Source organism: Gavia stellata, chromosome Z (genome assembly GCF_030936135.1).
Source record: "Gavia stellata isolate bGavSte3 chromosome Z, bGavSte3.hap2, whole genome shotgun sequence".
Classification (NCBI taxonomy): Eukaryota; Metazoa; Chordata; class Aves; order Gaviiformes; family Gaviidae; genus Gavia; species Gavia stellata.
Genome location: NC_082637.1, coordinates 16,273,637 through 16,300,740, shown reverse-complemented (window position 1 = coordinate 16,300,740; position 27,104 = coordinate 16,273,637). Strand labels below are relative to the sequence as shown.

The window sequence follows — 27,104 nt, the reverse complement described above, 5'->3', positions numbered from 1 at the left end:
AAATGTTTTTCAAGTTTACTAAGCATTATTACTTCCTAAAGACTGCCTATAACCTTCTGCCTCATCAAATGAAGTTTGACTGACCACTGGAGTGAGAAATAGGCTAGCTGTTCTCTCTTCTGCAGTTGGTAGAAAATTCGGATGAGCTTTGAATAGTGATGGTTTGTGGTTAGACAAGCTAGTGAAAACTAAGAACAACAAAAAGCTGAAGGAAGGATTTGCTGCAGCAAAACATTTATGCAAAGGGGGTTTATAAGCATGTGAAAATGAGTTGGTTACAGGGTAATAGATGGGTCTGCTTACTCTTAAGATCATGTTTGATGTTTTATAGGAATAACTGTCTCATGCTTTTATTATTATTACTAGAAAATATTTTTAAGAATACTTCTAAACAATGAAGAGCAATAGCAGCTCTTTATTTGTCACATTCAAAATGATTTACAAGCAACTTCTTAAATGGAAATAATGCTCAGTCATGATTAGTACTCCTGACAAATAAGTGGCCAAAAAAGCCCCTGTGACTTCTGATCCTTAAAGTATTAACTAAATTATTGATGTGTATCATGCATTATTGACCCTTTCTAGGTACACTGCTCAGTAACTTTGTATTGTGAAGCAGATTTATAGACTCTGCAAATTAGAAGAGGTGTCTCTCTAAGGATACAGACACAACCGTAAGTGATAGTTTCCTGAGCTTTTGCTACCTGTCCATGTGTGGTAGATGGACGCCTTCACTACGGACAAGACTGTCTTAATGCACCTGATCCTACTGAGCGTTGTGATTGGGAGCAGCCAGGCGTGCTACTGTGAACATTACCCGTGGGGACCATGGTCTGCCTGTTCACAAACCTGCAATTATGGCACACAGACCAGGCACAGGTAGGGCCAAACTATCTCATTACTTCTATGTTTCTGTTTATTCCCTGAGAAAACACAGCTTCTGTGGAGGGGGGCCTGTGTCTGAAGCTCCAGCTTCCGTAATATACTGAGAAAAAATGTCATATCCAAGTGTTTACCAGATGAATAGATTATATTTTAATTGCAAGATTTATTAATTACAAGATTATGTACACAGAGCATTACAGTGCCTCCAAACAAACCTGTATCTGCCAAAACACGTAGTGAGGAGCAAACAGCCAGGTCCTAGGACGGCCTTGCCAGCAGCGTGCATTGAGCAACCAGCCCCTTGTGATCACACAGGGCCAGCACTCAGTGCCCCGCTCCGGGAGCTCTGCCCAGTGCAGAGCAGTGCCTTGGGAGGGGTGAGCTTCAGTGTGGTAAGCCTACAGAAAGTTCCTCACTGTATAATTAATTTTATGCCAACAGTTAAAGTCAAATAAAGATTCAGCAGCACCAAATTAGATGCAATTCAGTGGTATACTCTAAACTTGTGGGAAATCCCCTCTTTTGCTCCTGGCTCTTTCTGTAGCTATTCTCTGGGACATCTGTAGTGACATGAATCAAAAAGAATTGCTCTGTCAACTTTAGGCATATTTGGATTTTTCTTTTAGTCAACATTCTGTAACCACCTATTATCTCTCAAGTTTTTTTCATCGGGCTCAAATAATTTTCTTTAACAGCCTTCACGCACAGTTAGAGAACATCTACGATCTGTCTATGATTCCTTTCTAATATAATGTGTTCAATTTTTTTAGGCAAGTAAGAATGGATGACTATTATAGGCAAAACTTCTGTGAGCAGCTGTGCACAAAGCAGGAATCTCGCGTATGTAACCAGCAAACATGTCCTATCAACTGTCAGCTTGGAGACTTTGGCCCGTGGTCAGAATGTGACCCATGCGTTAAAAAACAAGTAGGTAGAAATTGTATTACATGGGTTAAATGCAAGAAATGTATTTTTTATGCTTAAAAGACCTCTTTGTTTCAGACATTCAACTTCATGGCAATTGATCTGCAAAATGGCAGTTTAAGTTAACATGGGAAATTGCTTATGAATTACAACAGTAGAAGATGGAGACAACAAGTTCAAATAAGCAGATCAAAGCAGAAACGGATGATTTAGTAGTGTAAATCCATTTATGAGAACTTGCTTCAAAAGTTCCATTGTCATTATTAAAGATGAATTTTCCACATAAAGGATAAATTAAGCTGTAGTGTTTGCATGTCTGTTTAAGCAGAAGAAAGTCGTGGAATCTTTAACTTATCCATAGCATTCTGTATGTTCTAAAGACAAGAAAAATAATAAGCTCAAATCACCTGTTGAAAAGCGTTTACTGACAAATCCTAACCAGCACTGGCTAGAAATGGTCAGGCTACATCTTACACCGATAGTCAGGATCATTTTGAGATTGCGGTTAAGAAATCCAGAGCACCATTCCCCCAACCTTTACAGCCTACACAAAAAACAGGTGGACGTACTTCATATCTGTGGAACAAAGCCCCAGGATGGTGTTTTTTTCCTCTTGGGCTTGTGTCTGTTGACTAGTGATGGGGGTGAGTTGGCAGAGAGGAAAGAGGTGAAAAGTCAGGTTCAAGTGAATTTGACCTAAAGAAACTAAGCTCTGGCAAATGTAAGTTTGTAGGGACTGGTGGGGAGCAGAGTGCAGATTGTTTGGAGCAGTTATGTGGCTGGTAGGTCTGAGCTTTGAGGCTGACCATGATAGCAGCTCTGAGTTTCTGTGCAGTCACAGCCTACAGCTCACTTCTGAATGTCCTGCTCAGTTTCAGAAATCCATGCCTGAAAAGCAGTCTTGAAAAACCTGTCAGGTATCATAAGTATATCTTTACATACATATATAACTTTCTGATGCCCATGCACGATGAGGAAGACATGAAGAAACTGTTCCAGGTGTGAGATGTGAATCACCCTCTGGGGTTCCCATCCTGCAACTGGGATGGAGAGTATGAGAGCAGAGCAGGGAGAAACAGTGAGAGAGTGGGAGAGAGCAAACAAGCTTCAAGAGCTGAAAGGGAGCATTGCTCTCAATTGAACTGGGTTTTTTTCTAATCAATATCCTTTTAAATGGCTGAGTTTCTTACCTACATATCCATATACAGAAGTGTTCATTTTTTATTAACTTGAAATATTAATGCAACATATTTGCTGCTTCAAGAAAAAAGGTTCTTTTGTGGACTGTGATCCATCTTTCCCTCCAAGCTATAAAGATCACTGCCTGTGACCTTTATAAATATAAACTACCCTCAGAATGGAGGACGTGACTTCCAAGGTAAGTGTGAAGATTAATGTAAGCAAGATCCCAGTGAGGGGGAAGGATGAAGAGTTGGAAGTTCACACAAATAATATAGTGAGTGTTATGGATCCCAAATGGAGAACAAGAAAGGGTTATCTTGAGCTCAAAAGCTTCCGGATGGTCTGGTGTTGCTCCTCACACTGTCATTTCATAGTCACGTGGTTACTGATTTTTACTCGACATCTTCCTGCATGGTTTGACTCCAGGGTCTGTTTGCAGAGAGGGAAGTAACAGAAGTCTGCAAGGAACAGTGTTTTTCCAGTGGGGAAAAATTCTTAGAGGAGGAACTGTTCAGTCACATGCAGTCAGGTCTCACCAGCAGTCCCTTGAAGTAGAGTAGAAAACATTTCTGAAAGTAATATGTCTAGCAGCCTTCAGCTTTGTTATTCTGCACGGAGGGTACTGACATGGAGGGAAAGAAAACCCAGTGAACTCCAGATTTTGCTCCCTGATCTTCTTTAGTAACAGAAACTTTCAGGAAAACCATTGTTGTCCTCTCCAGTCATCCAGTGCTCTTCAGACAAGAGGCCCCTTGTGTGGGAGCCAAGCCAGCTGGTTTGCGTATGGGGATACACACCACTGTTAGAATATTTCTATTTCAACAGAGATGATAAAGAACAGGAAAAATCTCCATAAGCCTGTTGATACACCTTTTCCTACTGTACCTTTAAAACTGAAGATACAGGGACTGAACTTTTGACTCCTCCAGTTATGTAGCCCAGGTTGTCAAGTGTTTAATCATGTTTGCTCTGTCAGGGCTATGGAGGCTCCTGGATTTCAGTTCCCTGCCTGCCTTACCTGGGATGATAGCATGGTAGGATGTAAAGACAGAAATAACTGATTATTTCTTTCAGGGCTCTGGTTTTGATAAAGCTTCAGCAGTACTGAGGCGTGTGGCTCTGACTGGGGGGGCAGTTTGCTGCAAAAACAGCTCACACAAACAACCCTGGTTTTATTTCTTCTGCCTTTCAGTCTCGTGTCCGGACACTTCTGCGACCATCCCAGTTTGGGGGTCAGGCCTGTACCGAGCCGCTGGTGGATTCTCGCCCATGCTTCCCAACTAAGCTCTGCAACATTGTGGAAATTGGTTGCAAGAATAAATTTCAGTGTGGAAGTGGTAAGGATAATCTTTATTGTCTAACTGCTACATTATTAGATAGTCAAAAGATTAGATCCTGAGACAAAAAAGGTCCAGATGATCCAGATCTTGTATATTCCATGCACAAATTCCAGGGAAAAGGAGCAGGGAGAAAAGTCTACTTAAGAATTTCATATGTATTAGTAGCAGCGTATGTTTGCAGTTTCTTCTGTAACTAGAAGTAATTCAAGTGCAGTCTTTAGCCTGGGATGTCAGTATGACCATGATAGCTAGATAGTAGCATGGTTCCAATAATATTTCTTTGCACAGTTTTTTCATGTACAAACATATCCATAGAGTTTATCTGAACATAAACTCTCACTATTTTATTAAATTTGTGTGTATTTCTTGTTTGCTTCAATTTAAATATACCTGATTAGCCTCAAAATAAATTTATCCACATATCCTTTTGCTAAACCTTAAATTAAGCCTTTGCAGCTTCAAAGCAAGGCAAAACTGGCAGAACTGAAACAACCGTTTCTTATGGGAATGACCTAGGCATTATACTGCCTCGCTGTTAAATCCTACAGCAAGTTCACACCTTTGCTAGGGAATAGACAGACTGCCCTTTTCTGCATTCAGACATGATGAAGCTTTGAATAAACTTTCTTGCTGCTGCTGTTTCTCTGGTGCAGGTCGCTGTATTGCAAAAAAATTGGAATGTAATGGAGAAAATGACTGTGGGGACAACTCTGATGAAAGAAATTGTGGGAGGAAAAAGACTGTGTGTAACAGAAAGTATGAGAGCATCCCAGGTGTGCAGTTAATAGGCAGTGGGTAAGCCAGCTTTGCTTATTTTTCACAAACTTGAGATTGTTATCTCACTAATTTACATAAACAAGATAATCACCAATTTGCATGTGAGAGTATCCCATTAAAACGCATTATCTCTCAAATTAAAATTAGCAAGAAGTTATAAAAATGCAACCAAACCATCAGGCTAGGACTTGCCCACTGCATCTGCCAGTCCTGCTCTACACTGCTGGTGCACTAGATAAAGAGCTGTCAGGGAGCACTCCTGTCTGAGTGACCCTTCCTGCCTCACAGTATCCAGAGCATCATGTACTGGCAACTTTCAGCTCAGTTATTGCCAAGTGCTTCAGAAATTTTGAGGATGTTCCTCTACAGGTGTTTGTTTGTCTATGCTACATTTCACACAATATCAACCATCACCTCTTCCACGCTACTAATTTAAGCAGTGTAAAACCTAAACATGGGGTGCCTGTCCAGGTAGTCTTTCATTTTTGAATTGAATTTTGAACTGGGTGCACTCTGATAACATCACTTACGGTAGAAAAGGACAACTGCTTGTTCATTTTCCTCAGTCATTTTTAGTTGTTTCTCTGCTTAAGAGTGACTGTCTCATGCTGATATTGGGATTATCTAGAAGGTTAGGCACTGCTGGAAAGTAGGAAATGGGATTGCTACTACAGCATTTTTCAGGTGAATTCAGTGTGAATGAGAAGTTCTTGTAGAGGAACTTCTTTTAAAGCAGTAATATAACCCACATGCTTATACTCTTTCATTCAAATGTACAAAATCTTGAATACGTCTATATGCCACTACATGTTTCAAGTCTATTTCAACCTGAAAGGGGGTTGCAGAGAGGTGGGTGTTGGCCTCTTCTCCCAAGTGATGAGGGACAGGACAAGAGGAAATGGCCTCAAGTTGCGCCAGGGGAGATACAGACTGGATATTAGGAAAAAATTCTTTACTGAGAGACTGGTATCACAATGGAATAGACTGCCCAGGGAGGTGGTGGAGTCAGCCTCCCTGGAGGTATTCAAGGAGCGTGTGGATGTGGCATTGTGGGACATGGCTTGATGGGCATGGTGTTGTGTGGTGTGGGTGGTTTTTTGTGTGTTGTTTGTTTTGTTTGTTTGTTTGTTTGTTTGTTTGTAATGGTTGGACTTGATGATCTTACAGGTCTTTTCCAACCTTAGTGATTCTGTGATTCTGTGATTATATGTCTTTCTGGGATTACTTAATCTCTGGAAATAATTTTTGTTAGATTTCACATTCTGGCAGGAGACAGCCGAGGGGAAGTCCTTGGCAACTCATTCAATGGAGGACAATGCACAACAGTGAAGCGCAATGAGACAAGGAAATCGTATCGTGTTCCTGCGAACCTGGAGGCTGTCAGCTTTCAGGTATTCTCAAGCAGCAACTCCTAGCTGAAATCCTATTGCCATAATCACAATCCAAGTTATGTACTCAAGTTTTAGACAGTAGTGTGTGTTTTAGGACAAGATTTCTCAACCTGGTGAGGCCTGAACCTCATGTGGATGTGTGGAAATGGGATAAATTGAGCAGTCAGGTGGCTCTACTCATGCTTTTCAGATCTGTGTTTACTCACTGCATTGTATACCACAGTCAACGTGATTGAGTTGGGCGTCTCTCCTGCTTCCTCATGGCTGTGACCATGTCTTTGTTCTGACTTGGTACCAAGGGCCTTGCTCCTAACCCTGACATAATCTGGCCAGCGGCTCGTTCAAGTCCAAAGCTCATTTCAGCATCACTGCTGTATCCTCGCAGTACCAATGGCTGTCCTAACTCCAGCTTCCTTCTAGTCACCTGCAGCCTTGGGACACAGTTCCTCCCTCAGCCATTTCAGCCCCTCAGTCCTGCCTGTTCCCTGCCCAGCCCCTCCAAAGAGCAGCAAGGAGAGGAGGCAGACACCAAGTCTGGGAGGCAAGAAAACGAGAAGTACATAGTCTGGGGAGGACTCTTGCAGGAGAGGCCAAGGATAAAATGAACCTGGCTTGTATCTTATCAAAAATCTTGGAATCACTGATTTTTTTAGACCTGATATTTTAGACTCTTAGACACTGATATTTAGAAAATAATTTGAATACCATGGTTAGGGCACAACATCTGGCTGTGCACATATTGGCAGGCCGTGTCTGAAGCCCATAGATACTGCATTGGGAAGGAAGGAATGCAGGTTGTGAAAAAATCTCAACTAATGGATGAAATCTGAACTGCTGATTTTTGCAACAAGTGCTGTGAGTTTTTACTATTACTTTAATAGGAGTAACTGAACAAAAGACACCCTAATATGTTCCATGGAAACTACAATTGGATTGGCCGTGATATGTAGGTTTTGTCAATAATGGAGAAAAATTACTGTGTGAAGAAATATTCAATGGGGAAAAGCAAGCCTTGGTTTGCCCAGGTCTCTTTAAAACTGTGTGGTTTATTAAGTTACTGATGTCCATTTGCAGGACTGTTAAGGGTTTGTGAATCTCACCTTTGAGAGTGCATCTATATCTTTTAACATTTAGAGCAGCCTTTGGTATAGAAGGGTCACAGGATCAGGCTTTCTTCTGGGCACTCCAGTGTGTTTTCATGCAAAAGCATATGACTTCTTGGAGAATGGAAGTGGACTGATGGAATGGACCACCTCACCTCCCAAGGTCTGCTCCCAGTTCCTTTCCATGTACCCTTAGTCCATCATGCAGTATGGGTTCTAACACTGCAAGTATACTCTAAGACTCTCCTCTGGAAACCTGTTCATTCCTCTAGCCAGGAATTAAGAAGAAAGGACAGAAAACATCAAGCTCTTTGCATTGTACAATATAGAAGCCATGGGACTGGGACTTAGTCATAGTGTGGACATAGCATGAAGATTTGAGAGTCTTTGAAAGATCTGTTGAAACACCTGTTGAATATTATTCCTAGGCTTTGGGGCATGGGGGTGGGGAATTTTAGAAGAAAGTGTTACATGCTTCTTTTTTCTTGTATAAATGCCTATTAGTAAGTCACCTACTTATCTTGTATTTGTCTCTCCTATTAACCTTTCTCAGCCTCATCTTTTGTGTTAAGAACAGTTTTTTAGCTCACTGCCATGTCTCAAATAATTGGGCATGTTTGTTCCATAAAAAAAATCAAGAATTCATTGCTTAATAGGTTTCTGTTTCAGATTATTATTTGGGCAAATGCATTTTGCTTTACTGAATCTCCAGGTAATAGATGAAGAGGATGATGTAACATCAGATTTCTACAACGATTTAACTCCCCTGAGTGATAGTGCTCATGGAAGTAGTTCATCCACTCATGGTGCTCGAAGATCTTCTGGTATCCCATTCTTATTCTCAAGAAAGACACGAGTTAAAGTCACATCATCTTCCTCCTTCAGGAAAGCCATTGAAGCCTCATATGAAAAGGTAATTGAATGTTGCCTCCAATTTCTTCCTTTCATTCAATTTCTGTCTACTCATTTCAGAGCTGAGCTACCAAAGGCTATGTTCCTTATCAAGGCATTGGCATTACATTTTTTAACAAAACAATAGAATTACACATTAAAAAGTTCCTCTTCTGATACTACAGGATGTTCCTGGTTGTAACACACCTTCTGTAATGCAACATGCTTTTCTGTTTTTAGTGCAGAAATCATAGGCTTATTCCACTTAAAAAAGCATAGATTTGACATAGATTTGAGATTACGAGACGAGGTAAACCACTCCTTTCCCTGTCCTAGTTATAGATTAAGAAGGCATAATGCCATGTAGTAATGGTAGCAGACAACTCTAAAAAGAAATTAAGTGCACTCAGGAATGTTATACTTATGCATGTACTGGGAATTAATCTACATCAGTTTTTGATTTGGTAACTAACTTGCATATTGGAGTCTCATGGCTGCCAAGATGCACTTGGTCATAAAGATAATCTCAGAAATAAAACATCCACAGAAAAGTTTCTGAGAAGAGAAAACATTTTTCCCATAAAATTCTGCACCTTTAATGCAGATGAATACTGTGGGATATAAAATTATGTACTTTTATAGCTTAATAGGATAGGCTACTCTTTGCGCTTCTGCACGGAAGGGGTCATAGGACTGACTGAAACTGAGGCCTGTTGAAACCCAGGAGTTCTAATAAAATTAGAATGTTTCTTTTACAAAAATATCAGTCTTAATATTAAGATTTGCTATGATGGAAGTTTACTGCAGGCCTTGCTAACTTGTCCTAATGGTTAAGTAACTTGACTGCTTAGATAGTTCATTACTTCTAGTTTGAATTCAACTATATTGAAGTTCCAACTACTGGAAACCTGTTGACTTTCATTCCCATGTAGATACCTGTATACAGATCAGGCTGTTCTTTTGTACTACTGGTAAGTTTATTTTGGTGGAATGGTGGCTTCTTATTGGCTTAAACCCAGACCAAAGCTACTTATGGAAATGTTAATTTAAATGAAACTTTCATCAGGAAGGTTCTTTGGATGTATATTGGTTTTCAGCATTGTTGTCATGAAATCCCAGAAACCCATCTAAAATGCCAATAACTTAGTCTGGTGTTGGCTAAAGATGACACAGATTATAATCCCTTCTTAGTGGAACTGTAGCAGGAGTTTTAACCTGGATCTTCCTCATGTTCTCTACTGTATCATATGGGAAGTGTCTATTTTTATTTCTAGCTGCATAAGTTTTGTATATGAGTGTTTGTACATAGATGTATAATTAGTTATGATTGAGAGAACTATAAATGAATTTGCAATGCTTTCTTAAACAGTGAAACTAGAAATTTTATATAGATCTATTAAAAGGAGGGGGAAACTACATGAGCTGTGGGAGGTCAGGTTCAGATCTATACATTTAACTGTGTGCAGAAGGATTTCACGTGAGCATCCGAGAGTCTCTAGAGGTCCCTAGCCATTTGCAAAGTCATGTATTTTTCCATATTGGCATGGAAGAAATATGAAAACTTGATTTTTTCAAGTTTATTTCTGTTCACGAGAAATATTTTTAGCTAAGCTGACTGGCCCTCTAGTACGTCTTCTTGGTTTCTGATCCTTTAATCATAGAATCACAGAACCATAGAATAGTCTGGGTTGGAAGGGACCATTGAAGGTCACCTAGTCCAACACCCTGCAATAAGCACGGACATCTTCAACTAGATCAAATTGCTCAGACCCCCATCCAACCTGACCTTGAATGCTTCCAGGGATGGGGCAGCTACCACCTCTCTGGGCAACCTGTTCCAGTGTCTCACCACCCTCATCATAAAAAAGGTCTTCTTTATATCTAGCTGGAATCCACCCTCTTTTAGTTTAAAACCATTACCCCTTGTCCTACCACTACAGGCTCTACTCAAAATTCTGTCCCCATCTTTCTTATAAGCCCCCTTGAAGTACTGAAAGGCTGCAATAACACCTCCCTGGAGCCTTCTCTTCTCCAGGCTGAAGAACCCCAACTCTCTCAGCCTGTCCTCATAGGAGATGTGTTCCATCCCTCTGATCATTTGTGTGGCCCTCCTCTGGACCCGCTCCAACAGGTCCGTGTCTCTCCTGTACTGAGGATTCCAGAGCTGGATGCAGTACTCCGGGTGGGGTCTCACTAGAGTGGAAAAGAGGGGCAGAATCACCTCCCTTGACCTGCTGGCTATACTTCTTTTGATGCAGCCCAGGATAGGGTTGGCTTTCTGGACTGCGAGCAGACATTGCCGGCTCACATCCAGCTTTTCATCCACAGTACCCCCCAAGTCCTTCTCTACAGGGCTGTTCTCAATCCCTTCATCCCCCAGCCTATATTGATACCCAGGGTTGCCTTGACCCAGGTGCAGGACCTTGCACTTGGCCTTGTTGAACCTCACGCGGTTCACATGGGCCCACTTCTGAAGCCTGTCCAGGTCCTTCTGGATGGCATCCCGTCTCTTTGGGCACACCAACTGCACCACACAGCTTGGTGTCACGTGCATATTTGCTGAGGGTACACTCGATCCCACCGTCTACACCACCGATGAAGATACTAAACAGTACTGGTCCCAGTACGGACCCCTGAGGGACACACTCATCACTGATCTCCATCCAGACATTGAGCAGTTGATGACTACTCTCTGGATGCAACCATCCAGCCAATTCCTTATCCACCGAATAGTCCATCCATCAAATCCTTACCTCCCCAAGTTACAGAGAAGGATGTTGGGGGTTGACCTTGTCAAAGGCCTTGCAGAAGTCCAGCTAGAGGACAGCTGTAGCTCTTCTCCTGTCCACTGATGTCGTCACTCCATCAGAGAAGGCCACTAGGTTGGTCAGGCCAGACTTGCCCTTGGTGAGGCCATGCTGGCTGTCTCGAATCACCTCCCAGTCCTCCATGTGCCTTAGCATAGCTTCTAGGAGGATCTGTTCCATGATCTTCCCAGGCACAGAGGGCAGGCTGACAGGTCGGTAGTTCCCAGGGTCCTCCTTTCTACCCTTTGTAAAAATGGGTGCGATGTTTCCCTTTCTCCAGTCCCAGGGGACTTCACCTGACGGCCGTGCCTTTTCAAGTATCATGGGGAGTGGCTTGGCAACTACATCAGCCAATTCCCTCAGGACTCTGGGATGCATCTCGTCAGGTCCCATAGCCTGCTGTATGTTCAGGTTCCTCAGGGTGTCTTGAACCTGATCTTCTTTTACAGTGGGAGGGACTTTGCTCCCCCAATCCCTGCCTTGAGGTCCATCCACTCGAGAGGTGTGGGAAGAGAGGTTGCCAGTGAAGACTGAGGCAAAAAAGGTGTTGAGTACCTCAGCCTTCTCGTCGTCTGTTGTTCCCGGTTTGCCAGCCGTGTTCATCTGGGGGGTATGCTTTCTTTGACCTTGGTTTTCTGGCTTACGTACCTACAGAAGCTCTTCTTATCAATCTTGGCGTCCCTTGCCAAGTTCAGTTCCAACTGCGCCTTGGCCTTCCTGACCCCATCTCTACACAACCGGGCAATGTCCCTATACTCTTCCCAGGATACCTGTCCCTGCTTCCACTGCCTGCTCATTTCCTTCTCGCCCTTTAGTTTGACCAGCAGGTCTTGACGCAGCCATGCCCGTCTCTTCCTTTCCTTTCCTTTCCTGATTTCTTCCACCTGGGGACCGTGAGCTCTTGCATTCTATGGAAAGCGTCCTTAAATATCATCCTCATGACCTCCCTGATGTCTTCTGCTTGCATCATGGTAACCATCTAGGGTGGGATTCAGTGTACCTATCCATAGGCAACAGCAGTTCCACAGGGATCTGCATCTCAGATAATCACCCTCCTTCTGTATTAATGAAGAGAAATTGGGTGGGTTTCTACATAAATGTCTGTTAACTGAATAGTGCCCTATAGGGGTGTAGAGGGAGCCCAGGTAACCACCTCTCACTCTTCTCTGTACTAAATATAAGGAAAGATTCTTAAAGTGAGACTGCGATACTATCTAACACATTTAATGATAAACTGCTTTACTAATCTTGCTCATCCTCCTCCATGTTGTTTTTTTTTTATACTATTTTCTTCACTTTTTTGTCACTGAATTCCCATCCTGAGACATCAAAAGACTTCTGAAGGCTTTGTATCAGAATTTGTGGGGATTCCCTTAACCCATGTTTCTGGTATTTCTGGCAGCAGTTAATTGAGTTGGACTGCTTGAACTACAATTCAAATACTGAGAGCTCAAAGATGGGAAGCCATCTCCATCCCTGGGGATACCAGGCAGGGAAAGACATGATTCTGTGGCATATCTCCTTATGATATTTGGAATGAAAGATGCATGTTCAGGTGAAACCCTGCTTTGTTACAAAATTTCCAGTTAAAATCACTGCTTTCAACATCAGCCTAGCTCAACTTGTCTTCGTCTGCTTTTTGTCAATGAAGTAGTTTGCAAGTGCGTGCTATAACCAGCTAAGGTTTTAGAATCAATATTTGCCAAAGTGGCCTGCAATTTTGTATGTCATAACTGAAATGCTAGCTGGCACAGCTAAAAATTGAGGATCGGAACTTAAATCACCTGAAAATCCTAAAAATTATGTTACCACAGGGTATTTTAGGAGCTGAATATAATCTGGGAATTGTTCCATACCCTATTTATTCCATTGTTATTCTCACTGCAGCAGAAAGCTGAGTATCCTTAGCTTATTTTCCAATGTGCAAATGAGAGCATTGCAATGAGCAGTGCCGTGCAGAACTGAGAACTGAGGTCCAACTCGTGTGTTAGATTGCTTAGTCCTGGCTGGGAGAACTCCCTGTCTAGATGCATCCTTGTGTCTTCTAAGCCAAGTGACCTTGGACACAGAAATGGAGTAGAGCCAACCTACCAGCAGCAACATTCAGCAGAAGAAGCCATGTATAAATCAGTAACAAATTGTTTTATAATGAATCTTTCCTATCTGCCAGACGGTCATTTGCTCCAATTTCCTGCCCCTCCTTTTGCTTTTGATCTCTTTGCTTCGGCCTTGTGCCATTAGTTCCCCTTGTCACATTGTAAATCCCTTCTTTCAGTATTTTCTGTTCCTCTCCTTTCTATTTAGTTAAACTTCCACATAAACAGCCTCTAGCATTGCAAAAATATATGGATTAGCTGTTTCAAAAACATCATTTTTTTCTAAATGTAAGAGATGTTTCCAGTTTTTGAACTTTCTCTTTTTTTTTGCCTCTCACATTAACAGCCCGACACTTGAACTCAATGAGATCTGTATCCTTGTGGTTTATTTTTGGTTTTAGCGGACTGATGAATTGTGAAACTTCGTAACAATGAGTTAGTATCCAAAATACACACTCACCAGATTAGTTGCAAATAACCCATGGATGTTTATAAGCTGAAACCTTTCCTCTGAAACTTTTGGTTGTCTTATCAATTGCTGGTGTATTTGTTGTGGCAGGAAACCTTTTGCTTTCTGTTTGGTAGGTGCCCAGGGAGTCCTAATTTTTGTTGGAATGTTATATACTCCCACAATGTAAAGGAGTAATGAGCATTGTCCTCAAGAACCTCACAGGGCTCTTGGAAACTCCAGGGCTAGTTTGTTCATGGTTAAAGCAGGAAGATACGCAGGATTAATCAGTTCTTGCAGTGTATCTCAGGCCATACTCTTGGCTTGCCTACTTTCTGCAGTTAACTACCTATCAAGGTTGCTAAGATTCCCCTTTTCTTATTTCTAGAATTCCAACTTTATTAGAGTCCATAAAGTAATTTCTGTTGCAAACTTCACAATGAAACAGTCAGATCTGCAGCTCTCAGATGTCTTTCTAAAAGCACTTAAGCACCTGCCCCTGGAGTACAACTACGCTTTATACAGCAGAATATTTGATGACTTTGGCACTCATTACTACACCTCTGGGAAGATGGGTGGTTCCTATGACATTCTTTACCAGTACAGTTCTGAGGAGTTGAAGAACTCAGGTATGTAATCTTTAACAAGAAAATATCATGATTTGTTTACCAGCTTTTCTTACCACTGTTTTTAGGTCTTACACCACATAGTAAGTTCTCCAACAACAAAAAATCCTTTAGACTTGTATAGACCCAGGAATTTCTCACGCTGCCTAAATATAAAGCAAGAAGAAATTTTTGCTCTACACTGTCTTAATTGGAAAAGTTCAAGAGGTTCCTTACTTGGTAAACAGCATTGTGTCCAGGGAAACCTCTTAAGACCTTCAGATCAAAACCATGTGCCGCCCGGAAAACATGTTCCATCATACTTCAGTGTGGTACTGAGGTCTGAGAGGTGTAAGTGGTACTTTTTGGGGTATAGTCATTAATGTCTTTGGTATTAATTAGAAATGACTCTAAAAATATTTTCATGACTGCCAGACTGTCAAAATGAAAAGACAATACAACAGAACTGGAAATCTAAGGTGAAAAGCTGTGATCCTTAATGCCACTGTTGTAACTTGCATGGGTATGTGAGGGTACCTAAAGGGGATGGTAAGCATGACTCAGTTCAATGCTGTTTGTACCTGGGGAAGCAGGTGCCTGCAGTAGTGAAGTCTCCAGTGGCGAGTGAGGAGCAGGGAGACCTGCAATGGCTCACCTCAGTGTGGGAGCCTGGGGGAGTGATGCCATTATGTAACATGGTTATGGTGATGAAGCTGCTGCTCTGTGGTATTTCTAGGCCTGGCAGTGGATGAATCAACGGAATGTGTCCGAACAGAAACAACAAGGCGTGTGTTCTTCAGGAAGAAAAAGAAAGTCAGTACCAGATGCACCACAAACAGGATGACTGTGAAACACGAAGGTGACCATGATGACCACAGGGCCTATGTCCTGTTACTCACCCTGAGAGATACTGTTGCCCTCAGCTAGGTGCCCCAGCTGACCTCACAGCTTTGTTGAACTACAGATGCTGTTCCACCACTGTCAGAGGAGTCAGTGTTTCACTGTTTGTCTCTGAAGAAAGCACTGGAAACATCCTCTTAGGATAAAATTACGATGTAGGAGTGCTCTTCCTCTGCTCCGGAGCACCATCATTGGGGATCCAATGGCACTGGCTCTTCCAGTCAGTCACGGATCTGACAAACATTCCCCATGGCCCTGGGTCCAGGGCCAGGCATGCTGAACTGGGAAATGGGCACAACTAGAAATGTGTGATCATGACCAAGTCCCTGATCTTCTTTAAGTGTTGCTCAGGGCTCATTGAGAGAGTTGGGCAGAAATAACACACACCCTGACCTTCCCCTCCCATCTTCCTCATGCCAAGCAGACATCTAGGGGCAGGAGTTCCCTGGCAATGTCAGAAATGTGTCTCAGGAACTCCAGAAAGTTGGTGTATTTTCTGCAAGAATGGCAAGAGTCATGCTCTGCATCACTAAAACCACGGATTTCATAACCTCCACCATGTTTTTGTCCTCATTTTATGATCAATTTATGATCAATTTATGTTACTCAGGTGTTTACAGCTGGGACTAAAGATACTGCCTTGCAGTGTGTCCTTCTAGAGGAGCCTGCTGTATTCCCTGTATTTTCCACAAATGCCTTATGTAGTTCTGAATATCTCCATGGCTGAAGTCTCAGACACTTTCATTTGGAAGACTATGACAGGCTGCTGTCACAGTGGGGATTGTTTTTCTGAGCTTAGACTTCATTTTTCCAAGGGTAGCTTCAAAAGATTAATCTTAGTATATTCTTCTACATCCTCTAACACTTTTTCTTAGAACTCTGTTGTTACATCTGCTGTCTTTGGAAACCTTTGTTTGACAGTACTGTGATGAAATCCCCTTTCAGGTTCCATTTTGGAGTCAGCTGAACGGTCAGTCTCCCTGGTAAAAGGTGGCAGGTCAGAGTATGCAGCAGCTCTGGCCTGGGAGAAAAAGGGGGCTTTTCCAGGACACACAGTCTTCACAAACTGGCTGGAATCAACAAAGGACAATCCCGTGGTGATTGACTTTGAGGTAAGAGAAGAACAAGAAAAACGTTGAGATAGTAAAGCACTCACCAGTTAGCAGCTCTTCAGAGACCTCTGCAGGTGTTTTGTCTTTTAAATCAGGATGATGTTGTGTGTGATATGAATACACATACAGATGGGCATAACACAAACATACAAAACATTTATTAGAACTACTTCTTGTGCATGTCAGTTTATAAGTCACACCAGGTTTGCATCGTCCATGGACAGTGAGAATAAGAGGGAGGAATACGAGTGAATTAGTCTGGCACCAGCAGGAGCTCAGGCATGGGCAGGGGTTAGTTACTGTGCAGGAAAGCAGTGCATGGTGCTGGGAACACATTTTTGCCCTGTCCTCTTTTCCTTGTCAGGCCTATGTTGCAAGGTATGGCACATAGCTAAACTGAAACAAGACAGCAGTCCCCTGGTATCTCTGTCCTGCTCATTTAATGCAGCGTGCCGGCACCGTTGTGAGTGCACTGAGCTGCTTGGCTCCCCAGCTGGCACAGCAGGCACTCAGCAGCAGTGGCAAAGTGCTCAAAGCAAACAGCAAAACCTGCCTGTATGCAGCATGCAGTGATCTTTCTCCCACTGCAGCTGCTGAGCTTCTGAAGGCAGTGTAGGGATGTCTCACATGGCAGGGACTGGGTGTAAGCAAATCCCACATCATCTATGGTGTCCTAAATTTTTATGCATGGTTTCCCACTTGGTTGGTTTTCCACTGGCCCACAAAGCCCTAAATTGGAGAAATAAAAGCAATATAAACAGGATAATATAGATGTATAGCACTGTCATGCTCCTTTAAAGCTTCCATAACTTTCAATATGCCTAACTCCTGTGTAATACAGCTTCATATGTAGGCTCTAGTGCCTTTAAAATCCTGCAGTTATCCCCAGCCGGACCCTGCTGTGTCTAGGTAACTGCTTACTGATCGGATGTCTACCAGGTGTCACCCATTGTGGATTTGGTGAAGAACGTGCCATGTGCTGTAACCAAACGTCGCAACCTGGGGAGAGCCCTGAGAGAATATGTGGGCAGGTTTGACCCTTGCCAGTGTGCCCCGTGCCCCAACAATGGCAGGCCTGTGCTTTCCGGGATGGAGTGCCTCTGCCTGTGCCAGGCTGGCACCTATGGCAAAAATTGTGAGACACAAGCTCCGGGTTACAAATCAGGTATTTGGGGTGATACTGTCATAATGTAAACATGGTCCTTCTCGTATCTATTTGTCAAAGATGAATCTGGCATAACCTTCCCTTACTAAGTCCATAGCACTTTTCACCATACGGTGATGGTTAGAAAGTATAAGAATAAAGGTAGGATTAAAAATAAAAAATCAAACTGAATAGGCAAGGCTCAAAAGAAATTGTAAGACATTGTAAAAGGGTCCTTAGCTATATAATTAAGATAATAGGTAACGAGCTGTTCAGCAATAAGAATAAAGTTGACATCAAAGACAATTGATGCAAAAATTAAGAAACCCATTCCTTAGTTTTCCCTATAGCCTCTTATGCTTAAGACTGAATGGCTAATGGAGATAAAAATTGTTGATTACAATGTGGAAGAAAAACTCAGTTGTCTTAAGGAGAGGGAACATGATCATCATTCTGAAGAATTTAAAGAACAATTTCATGCAAACAAGTTTTTGAATGAAATTGGCACTAGTGCCATACCTATGGGAGACAGAAGTGACTTACAGTATTATATTTATTATTACATATATTTATATTCCAGGACTAAAAGGGGACAGAAAGGAAAGTCACTTAGGCAGCTACAGGTCTCATTATCTGACCCTGATAAAGAAATATTTTGAAAGAAATAAACAATTGAAGATATGCAGATAGAGATGAATGTAGAAAATGTGTTGGATGCAGAAAAGAAAGGGTGTGTAAATAAAAATTTTTATATATGCTTCATGGTGACACAGACAAAATACCCCAGGGGTTAAGAAAAGACAGTAGTGTTTTAATTTAGCTTGCATGGGATGTAGATTTGGGGTTTAGACGTGGTGTTAGAGCTAAGATTTATTTAATAACTCATTAAATATTGAGCTATCTAAAAATGTTGTCAGCACCATGAAAACTCAGACATCTGTGTGTACAATAGAAATAGAAAATATGCTGCTTCTGGGTTTGAATGTTACTTGCAGTCAAAACTAGAAAGGAAGATATATTTTAGTTTTTCATGAAGCAGATGATATTTGGCTGACCATCTCTTTGGAAAACTTCATGTTTTAGAGACAATCTACTCCCTTAACAGTAACAATTTTAAATCCTCTGAAAACAGCTATTATGAATGTATCACCATCCCTCTCATATGTGACCTTAAGAGACATACTATTTATTATACAGATCTACCAAAAGATGGGTTTTCTTTTATTTCTTGCAGTTGCTGTAGATGGCCGCTGGGGTTGCTGGTCTGAATGGAGTTCATGTGACGCGTCCTTTAAAACAAGAAGGACCCGGGAGTGTAATAACCCCTCCCCGATGAACGGTGGGAAGCCCTGTGAAGGTGAATGGGAAGAAGAGGAGGACTGTTATGTCTCTGTGTTCATGGATAGGTAAGAAGATGGTAGATCAAAAGATGTCCATAGTCATGGGGCAGAGTTAAGGAGCCCTCCAGAATGGCTTTGTGACCACTGAGGAGAAATAGCAGACAACTGTCCTGTCTGAAATTCTGTGGTGGGGCTGAGAGAAAGAAAAGGCTGAAAATCTTCACAGCTTGCTTCAAGTTTGGATTTATTAATTGTTTATTCCTAGAAAATGGCTGATGAATTACATACTAAAGTATGCCTTTAGATCTCTTAGGCTACTTTGCACGGCTTCTTGTCCAAAACCATGGAGAACTCATCTGCTTCTGTTCATGGGAGTTTGCAGTTTCCTTTTTTCAAATATCAAATATCACATCCTGTTCTCTAGAGGTTTAGGTCTGAACTCAGTTTCAGAGAGAATTCCACTGAATCTACCAACCTTTTCATATTCCTTCTCTGAGTATGTCTGATGTACCAGTTTTGCATGGTTTCAACTTAAAAACAGAACTCCAACCCCAAAGTTGGAGTTTCTTGCATCTTCAAGAGCAAGGCTTTGTACAGATTCAGTTTTCCTACTGGAACCAAGAGCTGAAGCAGGATTTTCATCATCCCTGCTGTAGTGACTACAGAGGAGATTCTGGAGTGGGTAGGAGAGGATTAAAAGCAATGGGCTCCACAGTTCTTTGTCACCCATCTCAGTTAGACACCACAGGCTGTACACTCACAGAGATAAGCCTTCTTTAACCATTGCCTGATGGCAACAGGTGGGTTTTGAGTACGCGATCTTAAACCCAAGCAAATCACGTGGACTCCTTAGAGACTTCCTCCATACGCTGTTCTTTGTCTCTTTTTCTTACTCTATAATAGTATTTCATGAGTTATGTCAATAGAAGTTGTAGCCTGGTATCTATCACTTTTTTAATGCTCTCACAGTCTCTCTCCTATCAATACCTGCAACTTTAGATGTCCAAAAGTGGGGGGATGGGACGGGACACACTTGCAGCATTCCTGTCCAAAGCTCCTGACATTCTGCTATTGTTATTTGGTGACACCAATGCTTAAGATACATCCTTACCAGCAAATTTTTACTTTTCAGAGGTGCTCCTTGTATAAATGATGATGAAGCCGGGAGAGAAGAGGATGTCTTGATTGGTGAACCTGAGTCTGGATGCTCCAGGCCAGACCCACCAGAAAACGGCTTTATCAGGGTGAGCATGAAAAATGAGTGATACAGAAGGAAAGTGTAGGAATTGCAGAGCTGGGAAATTTTACAGCTTCTTTGCTACATGTTTCTGATACCCAAGCTGGCTACTGTGCTGGTGACCATTTTGCTGTGTATGTGGCATGCTGTGGGACTCTAGTCCACCAAAGTCCACCGGCAACTGAAGCAAAGGCAAGCTAAAATCCATTTCAAACAGTGGTCCTTGAATCCTAGTTTTGTAACTGTGACATCAGTTAGTGCAGCTGGACAAACATATCATTATATAGGTGAGTAGATGACTCATATTTCAGAGTAGGAAAAGCAACATTCATTACATCATACCATCAGGCTTTTATCATTGTTTCTTTTGACAATGTCCAGTCTCATTACCATAGATTTTTGGGGTGGGGGGGTTGTTTCTTTTTTGTAGAATGAAAAGAACCAGTATGCTGTGGGGGAAGAAGCCGAAATTGCCTGTGTGAGTGGTCATGTCCTCAGTGGCTATCAATTCCTTCGGTGTCTGCCAGATCAAACCTGGATGCAGAAACCTGTTGAATGTCAACGTAAGAAAGAGAAAATTAAGTTAGCCCAGCAACAAAACGGAAGTGGAAGAAAAAGACACAAAATAGATTTTAATACAGGTTTTAACAAAAGAATCTGTAATGAAATCTGAAAAGATAGCATTTTAAGAAGGTTTTTCATGTATTCACGCTAGAGATGTCAAAAACCTACTGAATCACTGCATCATTCCTCTTTTGATTCAGAAGTGTTACTATTATGTGCTCTGTAAGGGTATTGTAATACTCAATGCTTTAGAAAACTCTTAGAGGGACACTGTGAGATCCTTCTCTTGTCTAGTTTTAAATATCTTTAACAGAAGGACTCATCTTTTGTTTCCAGACTTGTATAGATATCTTTATATTGATGACAGTTATGCTTAAGAAAGTGTTCTTAGAGGAATTTGTCTACCGCTTATTTTATTAACTGGATGATGTGTCTCTAACCACCACCACCCCCAGGCTGCCTTGAAAATCCCCACAATAAATCAATGCCTTGAAGTATTTATAGTACAATTAAGAATTAAGGATCAGAATTGACCGGGGTTTGCTAACAGGAGAGATTCCAGTAGTTTTCTGGAACTCAGTGTGATTTCCTTGACTTAGTGTTCATTTTATCAAAAAATTTACCTGAATATATCTATGAGCTTTCTATTGTCATTCATTTTAATTGTTTTGTTAATAGCTTCATTTCAAAAGAAAAGTTAGAATTTTCTGTTAATGCCATTCTTGTTATTTTTAAGTTGTAAAATTAAAAATACTCATACTAGCATACATTAGAAACACATTGTAATTATTTAGTTATTGACTGAAAAGTATTTTTAAAGACTGTGACAGTGCACTGAAAATTTCTAGAGTTAACTATGTTAAATATTTATTAATTTTGAATGTCACTCAAATGTTCAGTGTTATTGAGTGTCTTTATGGCTCTTCAGCTGAAGCATTATGACTTGCTGTAAATATCTGCACATGATAAAAACAACAAGAATTATACTTTTTTCCTGTTTATTACAGCTTCAGTATGCCTCAGGCCACCAACATCTGACAGTGTCACAATTTCCCCATTTAAGCAACAGTACAACATTGGTGAAACCATGAAACTGAGTTGCCAAGCTGGGTTTATAGTCACTGGTCAAACACAGTATACTTGTGGGAAAGACCTGTCCTGGATACCTCCTATTTTGAGATCTATTACATGTGAAAAAGGTTAGTATGCCTGCAGATACTTTACTGTTTCTATACTGCTGGTATTAACAGCACAGTTTATTTTAGCTAGCTAGAACTAGGAGGCAGATAGCTGGTTTTAAGACATATAGCAACTGTTCATTAATTTTGATTTTACTTTGTGCCTAGCACAATGCCATATAATTTCAGCCCTAAACTTCTGCATTAAGTTCAGAACTTTTGGGTGCAATGTACTGTACACTTTAATTATCAAATTGAGACACTGAAACTGTTTTCTTAAAAACAAAACAAAACAAACCCCAGCTGTATTAACAAAGCTTTATGAAAGTAAAGTAGGAGAATGCATTCTACTGAAACTTCAGCTCTTCTCTTGTACAAGATTTTCTAGTGAGTTTTGCAAAGACTGATGCATACTTGTGGAATCCCAACCGTGGCAGCTTTTGAAGAGAGAAATATGGGATAAATGGAAATAAATCCATTTTAGGTTTTACGGAGGAGTCTAAGACATTTCTGTTCACTTTGTTACTAGTTACAATAACTCTCACTCTTTTGTTTCAGATGTGCAAACTAAAATTAGAGGTGTTTGCAATCCAGGACAAAAACAAGTTGGATCTCAGTGTGTTTGTCTGTCTCCAGAAGAAAATTGTGGGTAAGTTAAGTCCTTGAATTAGAAAAAGAAAAGTTGAAGTTTCTCCACTGATAGACCAAGAGTCCATTATGACACAGAACAGGAAGAGTAACAAAAGACAACAGCAATTCAGGGCTACTCTCTGTTCAAATATTAGCCAATATTAGCCAATATTATTCAAATTGCAGCCCCATTTATAGCCTATGAAATAAATGAACAATTACATTAACCAAATGGCACACCATGGCACGTCCTTCTCATCTACAATACCATCGGCTACTGGAGATCCCAACTCTTCCTTTTCTTCTCTGTATTCCTCCAATTTCTATATTTTCACTGTCATCACCTTGCTATAATGGGTCATGCTCCTTGTGTTTGAGATTCACCTGTTTCAGATGAACACGCTGCAAAATACACTTTATGTTTCAGTCTCCAGAGCATATAAAAATACATAAGACTTGGATTTACTGTCTCTTTATACAACATGACCTGCACAGACCATTAAGCCTTCAACTGAATAGAGGGTTATCCTAGAGGATTTTTAGTAAATGACTGGCTAGGGCGGAGGTGTGGTGTGGGGCTGGAGATAGGAAAGATGAGCACAGACTGGATATTAGCTGGGCAGTTTTAGGGCTGAGATCTGCCACAGGGCTCCTGTGTGACCAAAGCTAAGTCCCTTGGCATGGGATTAATCTCACTCATGTCAACGTTCAAATACCCAGGTATCTTCTCTCTCAAGATTCCTTGTGTAGAGATAGAGCATGTTCAGAGGGTGATAGACATTGTCGAAAGTACATAGGCAAAATCCTCTGAAAACCAGAGAGGTTTTGTGGACTAAAGCTATAAGCTTAACTCAGGAACTTAAATAAGGTGACCTGAATTGCTCCCTCTCTTTGGGAGATGACTAAGCTCCACAAAATGATGATGCTTGGAAATGCCTGCACTTGCTGAGAACGAATCCACTCAGTAACCAAGAGCAATACAGAAAGAAACTACAAGCAGCATGGCTGGGTATGCCAGCCATTGGTCCCAAAATAACTGTGCCTCAGAGGCAGACTTGCACACACAGCTGCAGGACTGCATTAACTCAGACAAACAACCCCAGGGCCTGTGGAAATTTCACACACCTTGTGAAGATAACAGCACCTCCTGTTTTTTTGCACAGGCACATGTCCTTCACCTCCCATCTGTTGGACAGGACCAAAGCTTTTTCATCTCACAGCACTATGCTGTATCAGGTCCAGGTCCTGCAGCAGCTGGGACAGCCTTAGGTCTTTAGACAGATAACCAATCTGGACATGGTTTTGCTGTGTTTCATCCGATGCTGGTGGAGCATTTAGAAACATGGACTTGTTCCACAGCCTGCTAAAATAATTTTTCTTTTTTCCTTGGGGCAGCCACTACTCAGAAGACATCTGTGTGCTACATGCAGTTTCTGAACAGAATGTGACCAAGCCCAGCTGCCAGTATTCAGCTGAACTGTGCCTCGGAGAACAGTCATTTCATTTCTTGCACACTGGCCCTTGCCATGGTGATTCCAACCTAGACTGGGCTATTGAAAGGGCAAAGCTCTCTACAAATAGCTTGAAGAAAGTGCCCTGTGGCTATGACACCTGCTATGACTGGGAGGAGTGTCCAGGTATGAGTTCTGAATGGTGGGATTTATCCAGCCCTTTGGATCTAAAAATAAAACGTGCCAACTCCTTCACTGCTCCAAGAATGGGATTTACAGGCGCTGTGGTCCATCTGAGCAATTTATGGTGACAGGGGTGTGGAAGTGCAGTGAGTCCTGTGTCCCTGCTACCAAGTGTTACGCTTAGATATGTGCCTTTTCCCCTAGGCACAAGTGGTGTAGCATTGCCACTTCCCATTACTAAGGCACAAAAGGAACTTGGAGATTAAGGGAACTTTTTCAGGAGAATTAACATTTGAATCTTTAATCACAAAAACATAGTCAGCAATGTTATCACCCATTCCCTGTGAGGCTACTATAACAACTAGTTTGTACTTCAGAAGTTAATTTGGGCCAGACCCTCTATAGCGTATAATTAAATTATGAAATTAAATCATGATACTACTTAAAAAGGAAGACTGGGGCCATCAGGCTTAATGGGATTTTAATGGTAAAATTTGCAAATACCCATATGTGAAAACTGTGTTTATTAAGAGTTTTAATAAACTAGGTAAGCTGGTGAAATCCCTAAGAGGATTATTTTATAAACACTGTTGCACAACTTGGCTATTTACTGTGCAACTTGGTGATAAGGGCAGTGCGTTTTCCTGTAAATGTCTGAGGTGCTGGCTGGCTCTGTGCACGTCAAGCGCTTGCCAGGAAAAGGCTGAGTGGCAGCCACGTTCATTCCTTCACTTGCTTCCACAGACAAATGTGATCCTTATCACACCTTGTCTGCTTATGATAAATAAAGCAACAGCAATGTGCAGCAATCCTAAAACCCTGTTTTGAAGATGCAAGATATCTGCAGCACAGGATTTGAAGTAGGTGGCTGTAAAACTACCACGAGATGTTTCCTTGTGGGGCCGAAGCAAAGGGCACGACCAGGTGTGCCCCTGGAGTGACATGCTGTGGTGGAGCCTCTAGGCACCTTGGGCGCCTGGAAGGTGGTTACAATTTTTAAAAATAGTGGGCTTATTTATTCAGGAGCCCCTAAGAAGCCTAGATCTGCTCCCACTGTGGAAATCGCTTAAAGCTGGATCCTGTGCCAGCACCTCAGTGTTTTTCTCTCAAAAGCCTACAGAGGAGCCCTGTTCAGTGAGGAAAAATGGGAGAGAGAGGAGAAATATACATTAAACAAAATAATTTTTCATTGTGGTGCTCAAGAGGTTTGAATTGGACTTTCCTCCTCACCACCTCCACAAAAGTCCTCCTGCTCATGAGTGTACACAAACATGTAGGCAATGGAAGTTTTGTTTTCCTGAGAATGAGTAGTTGGTATCAACACAGAGGCAGAAGATACTGCAGTACCATGTGAAAGGAGCTCAATGGAGGAAAACACACATTTTTCATATGTTTTAAGAAAGGGAAGGCAGAAACTTAGTTTCCTGCTTAGGGAATTTCTGGGAAAGATTATAAAGAGTCAGAATCTGATTAGAACAGAAATGGGTAATGAAATAACTGGCAGGACTGAGCTTTACCACAGGCCAGCAGCAGGTAGCTTAGCATTCATAAAGGGAACTTTAATGAAATAGGAGCTGACACAGTATGGACCTTAAGACTCCATTTCACAGCAACATTGTCTGCAAGGATAATTGGGAACAGAAAGTCAACTTAATATCTTTTTGTTTAGAAGGTCAGGGAAAGCTACTGGATAAAAAGAGTTAGATACTTCATTTCTGCTTCTGTATGGGCTACTGCTGCAAAAACTGATATTTAAAGCTGCTTTTTTTTCTATTCCTAATACCCTACCATCTAGTTTGTGCACTATAGGCTTTTTGTAACTTATGTATCATGAACCTCCAATAGTGTTTTTCCCTGTTGGACTTCGAAATGTTGTCAAACTATAAAATATGTTTTTAGTCATGACATTTGCAGCTAAAATTCCAACACGTTCATTCCCAGAGACACGGACCCAGTGCTCTTGCCTGATGCCTTACCAGTGCCCCAAAGAAGAGAGCCACCTTCACTGCATCCAAATGAAGTCGACAGGGAGGAGGAGGACAGTCAGTCATTGCACGCTGGCAGCCATGAAGTGTGCTGGCATCAAACTGGAGGTGCTGGAGCAGGGGAGATGCCTGGTGTAACCTATCATCTCTCCTGGCAGCCACCATGATCGTCTCACCGTGCACATTCCATCCTGGAAAAAACTTGGCTGGTTATGAAAGGACAAGTAGATCAAAAACAAAGGATGAAAAAAAAAGTAGAACTCACTCAACAGATTTTTGGGAGAATGGTGGCAGTGGGTTTTTTCTGGTCTGAAAATCATGTGGGGAGTGGGGTATAGGGACCGCTGTCACTGCTGGTAACTGTGGATGTGCAGAGGGAGGGAGTGGAGCGGATGGAAAAGGAGAAAGAGGAGCATTGCCTCTGGTCTCCCCTGGTGCTGGATGAGACTTTTCCTTTCCTCAGCCATTTGTTGCTTTGCCCCTGTGCTTGTGACTGCTGCGTACCCTGATTGTCTCGCTGTTTGAGTACTTGTTTTATCATCGAGGTAGGCAGACCAGCCACTTCAGCATCATTGCACGTTCCCGCTGACACCTAAAGGGATCGTGAAAGAGGCTACCTGTATGGGCACTGATGATAGAAATTCAGGGAGCAATACAAAATACTGAAAACCACAAATATGCAATGATTGAGTGAAGTCTTCAAAACCATGTGATTTTTAATCAGAGTAACTGAAGGGAGGAAGTGTTCGCTTTCTGGGTTGGTTTGCTGGTTTTGAGCCTTAGACACTGTTGGGGAATTTTTATGGTACCCCTCGAGGTGAATTAAACACAGGTTTGTTCTTAAATATAAGAGAAAAAATTAATGAACAATGCATTGGGCAGAGTCCTACCGGAACACATGGTTCTACATGGAGTCTGCAAAGATGTGTCA

The 27,104-nt window shown here is 41.7% G+C and overlaps 1 protein-coding gene across 1 annotated transcript; it reads left to right on the top strand.

The window, feature by feature from the left end:
• The first annotated feature begins 721 nt into the window (after nucleotides 1-721).
• C6 (complement C6) lies at nucleotides 722-26,311 on the top strand. The gene is made up of 17 exons (XM_059834190.1): nucleotides 722-879; nucleotides 1,656-1,812; nucleotides 4,184-4,328; nucleotides 4,985-5,126; nucleotides 6,361-6,499; nucleotides 8,315-8,515; nucleotides 14,233-14,473; nucleotides 15,186-15,308; nucleotides 16,295-16,461; nucleotides 17,401-17,626; nucleotides 18,840-19,011; nucleotides 20,078-20,189; nucleotides 20,613-20,745; nucleotides 21,754-21,945; nucleotides 22,483-22,573; nucleotides 23,950-24,191; nucleotides 26,130-26,311. The coding sequence occupies exons 1-17, from the start codon at nucleotides 722-724 to the stop codon at nucleotides 26,309-26,311; spliced, it is 2,823 nt and encodes a 940-aa protein (XP_059690173.1).
• Nucleotides 26,312-27,104: the final 793 nt, after the last annotated feature.

Coding starts and splice junctions, on each gene's coding strand:
- C6 (XM_059834190.1), top strand. CDS start 722: ATGGACGCCTTCACTACGGACAAGACTGTCTTAATGCACCTGATCCTA. Junction 14,474..15,185: donor TGAGGAGTTGAAGAACTCAG/GTATGTAATCTT, acceptor TGGTATTTCTAG/GCCTGGCAGTGGATGAATCA. Junction 21,946..22,482: donor ATCTATTACATGTGAAAAAG/GTTAGTATGCCT, acceptor CTTTTGTTTCAG/ATGTGCAAACTAAAATTAGA.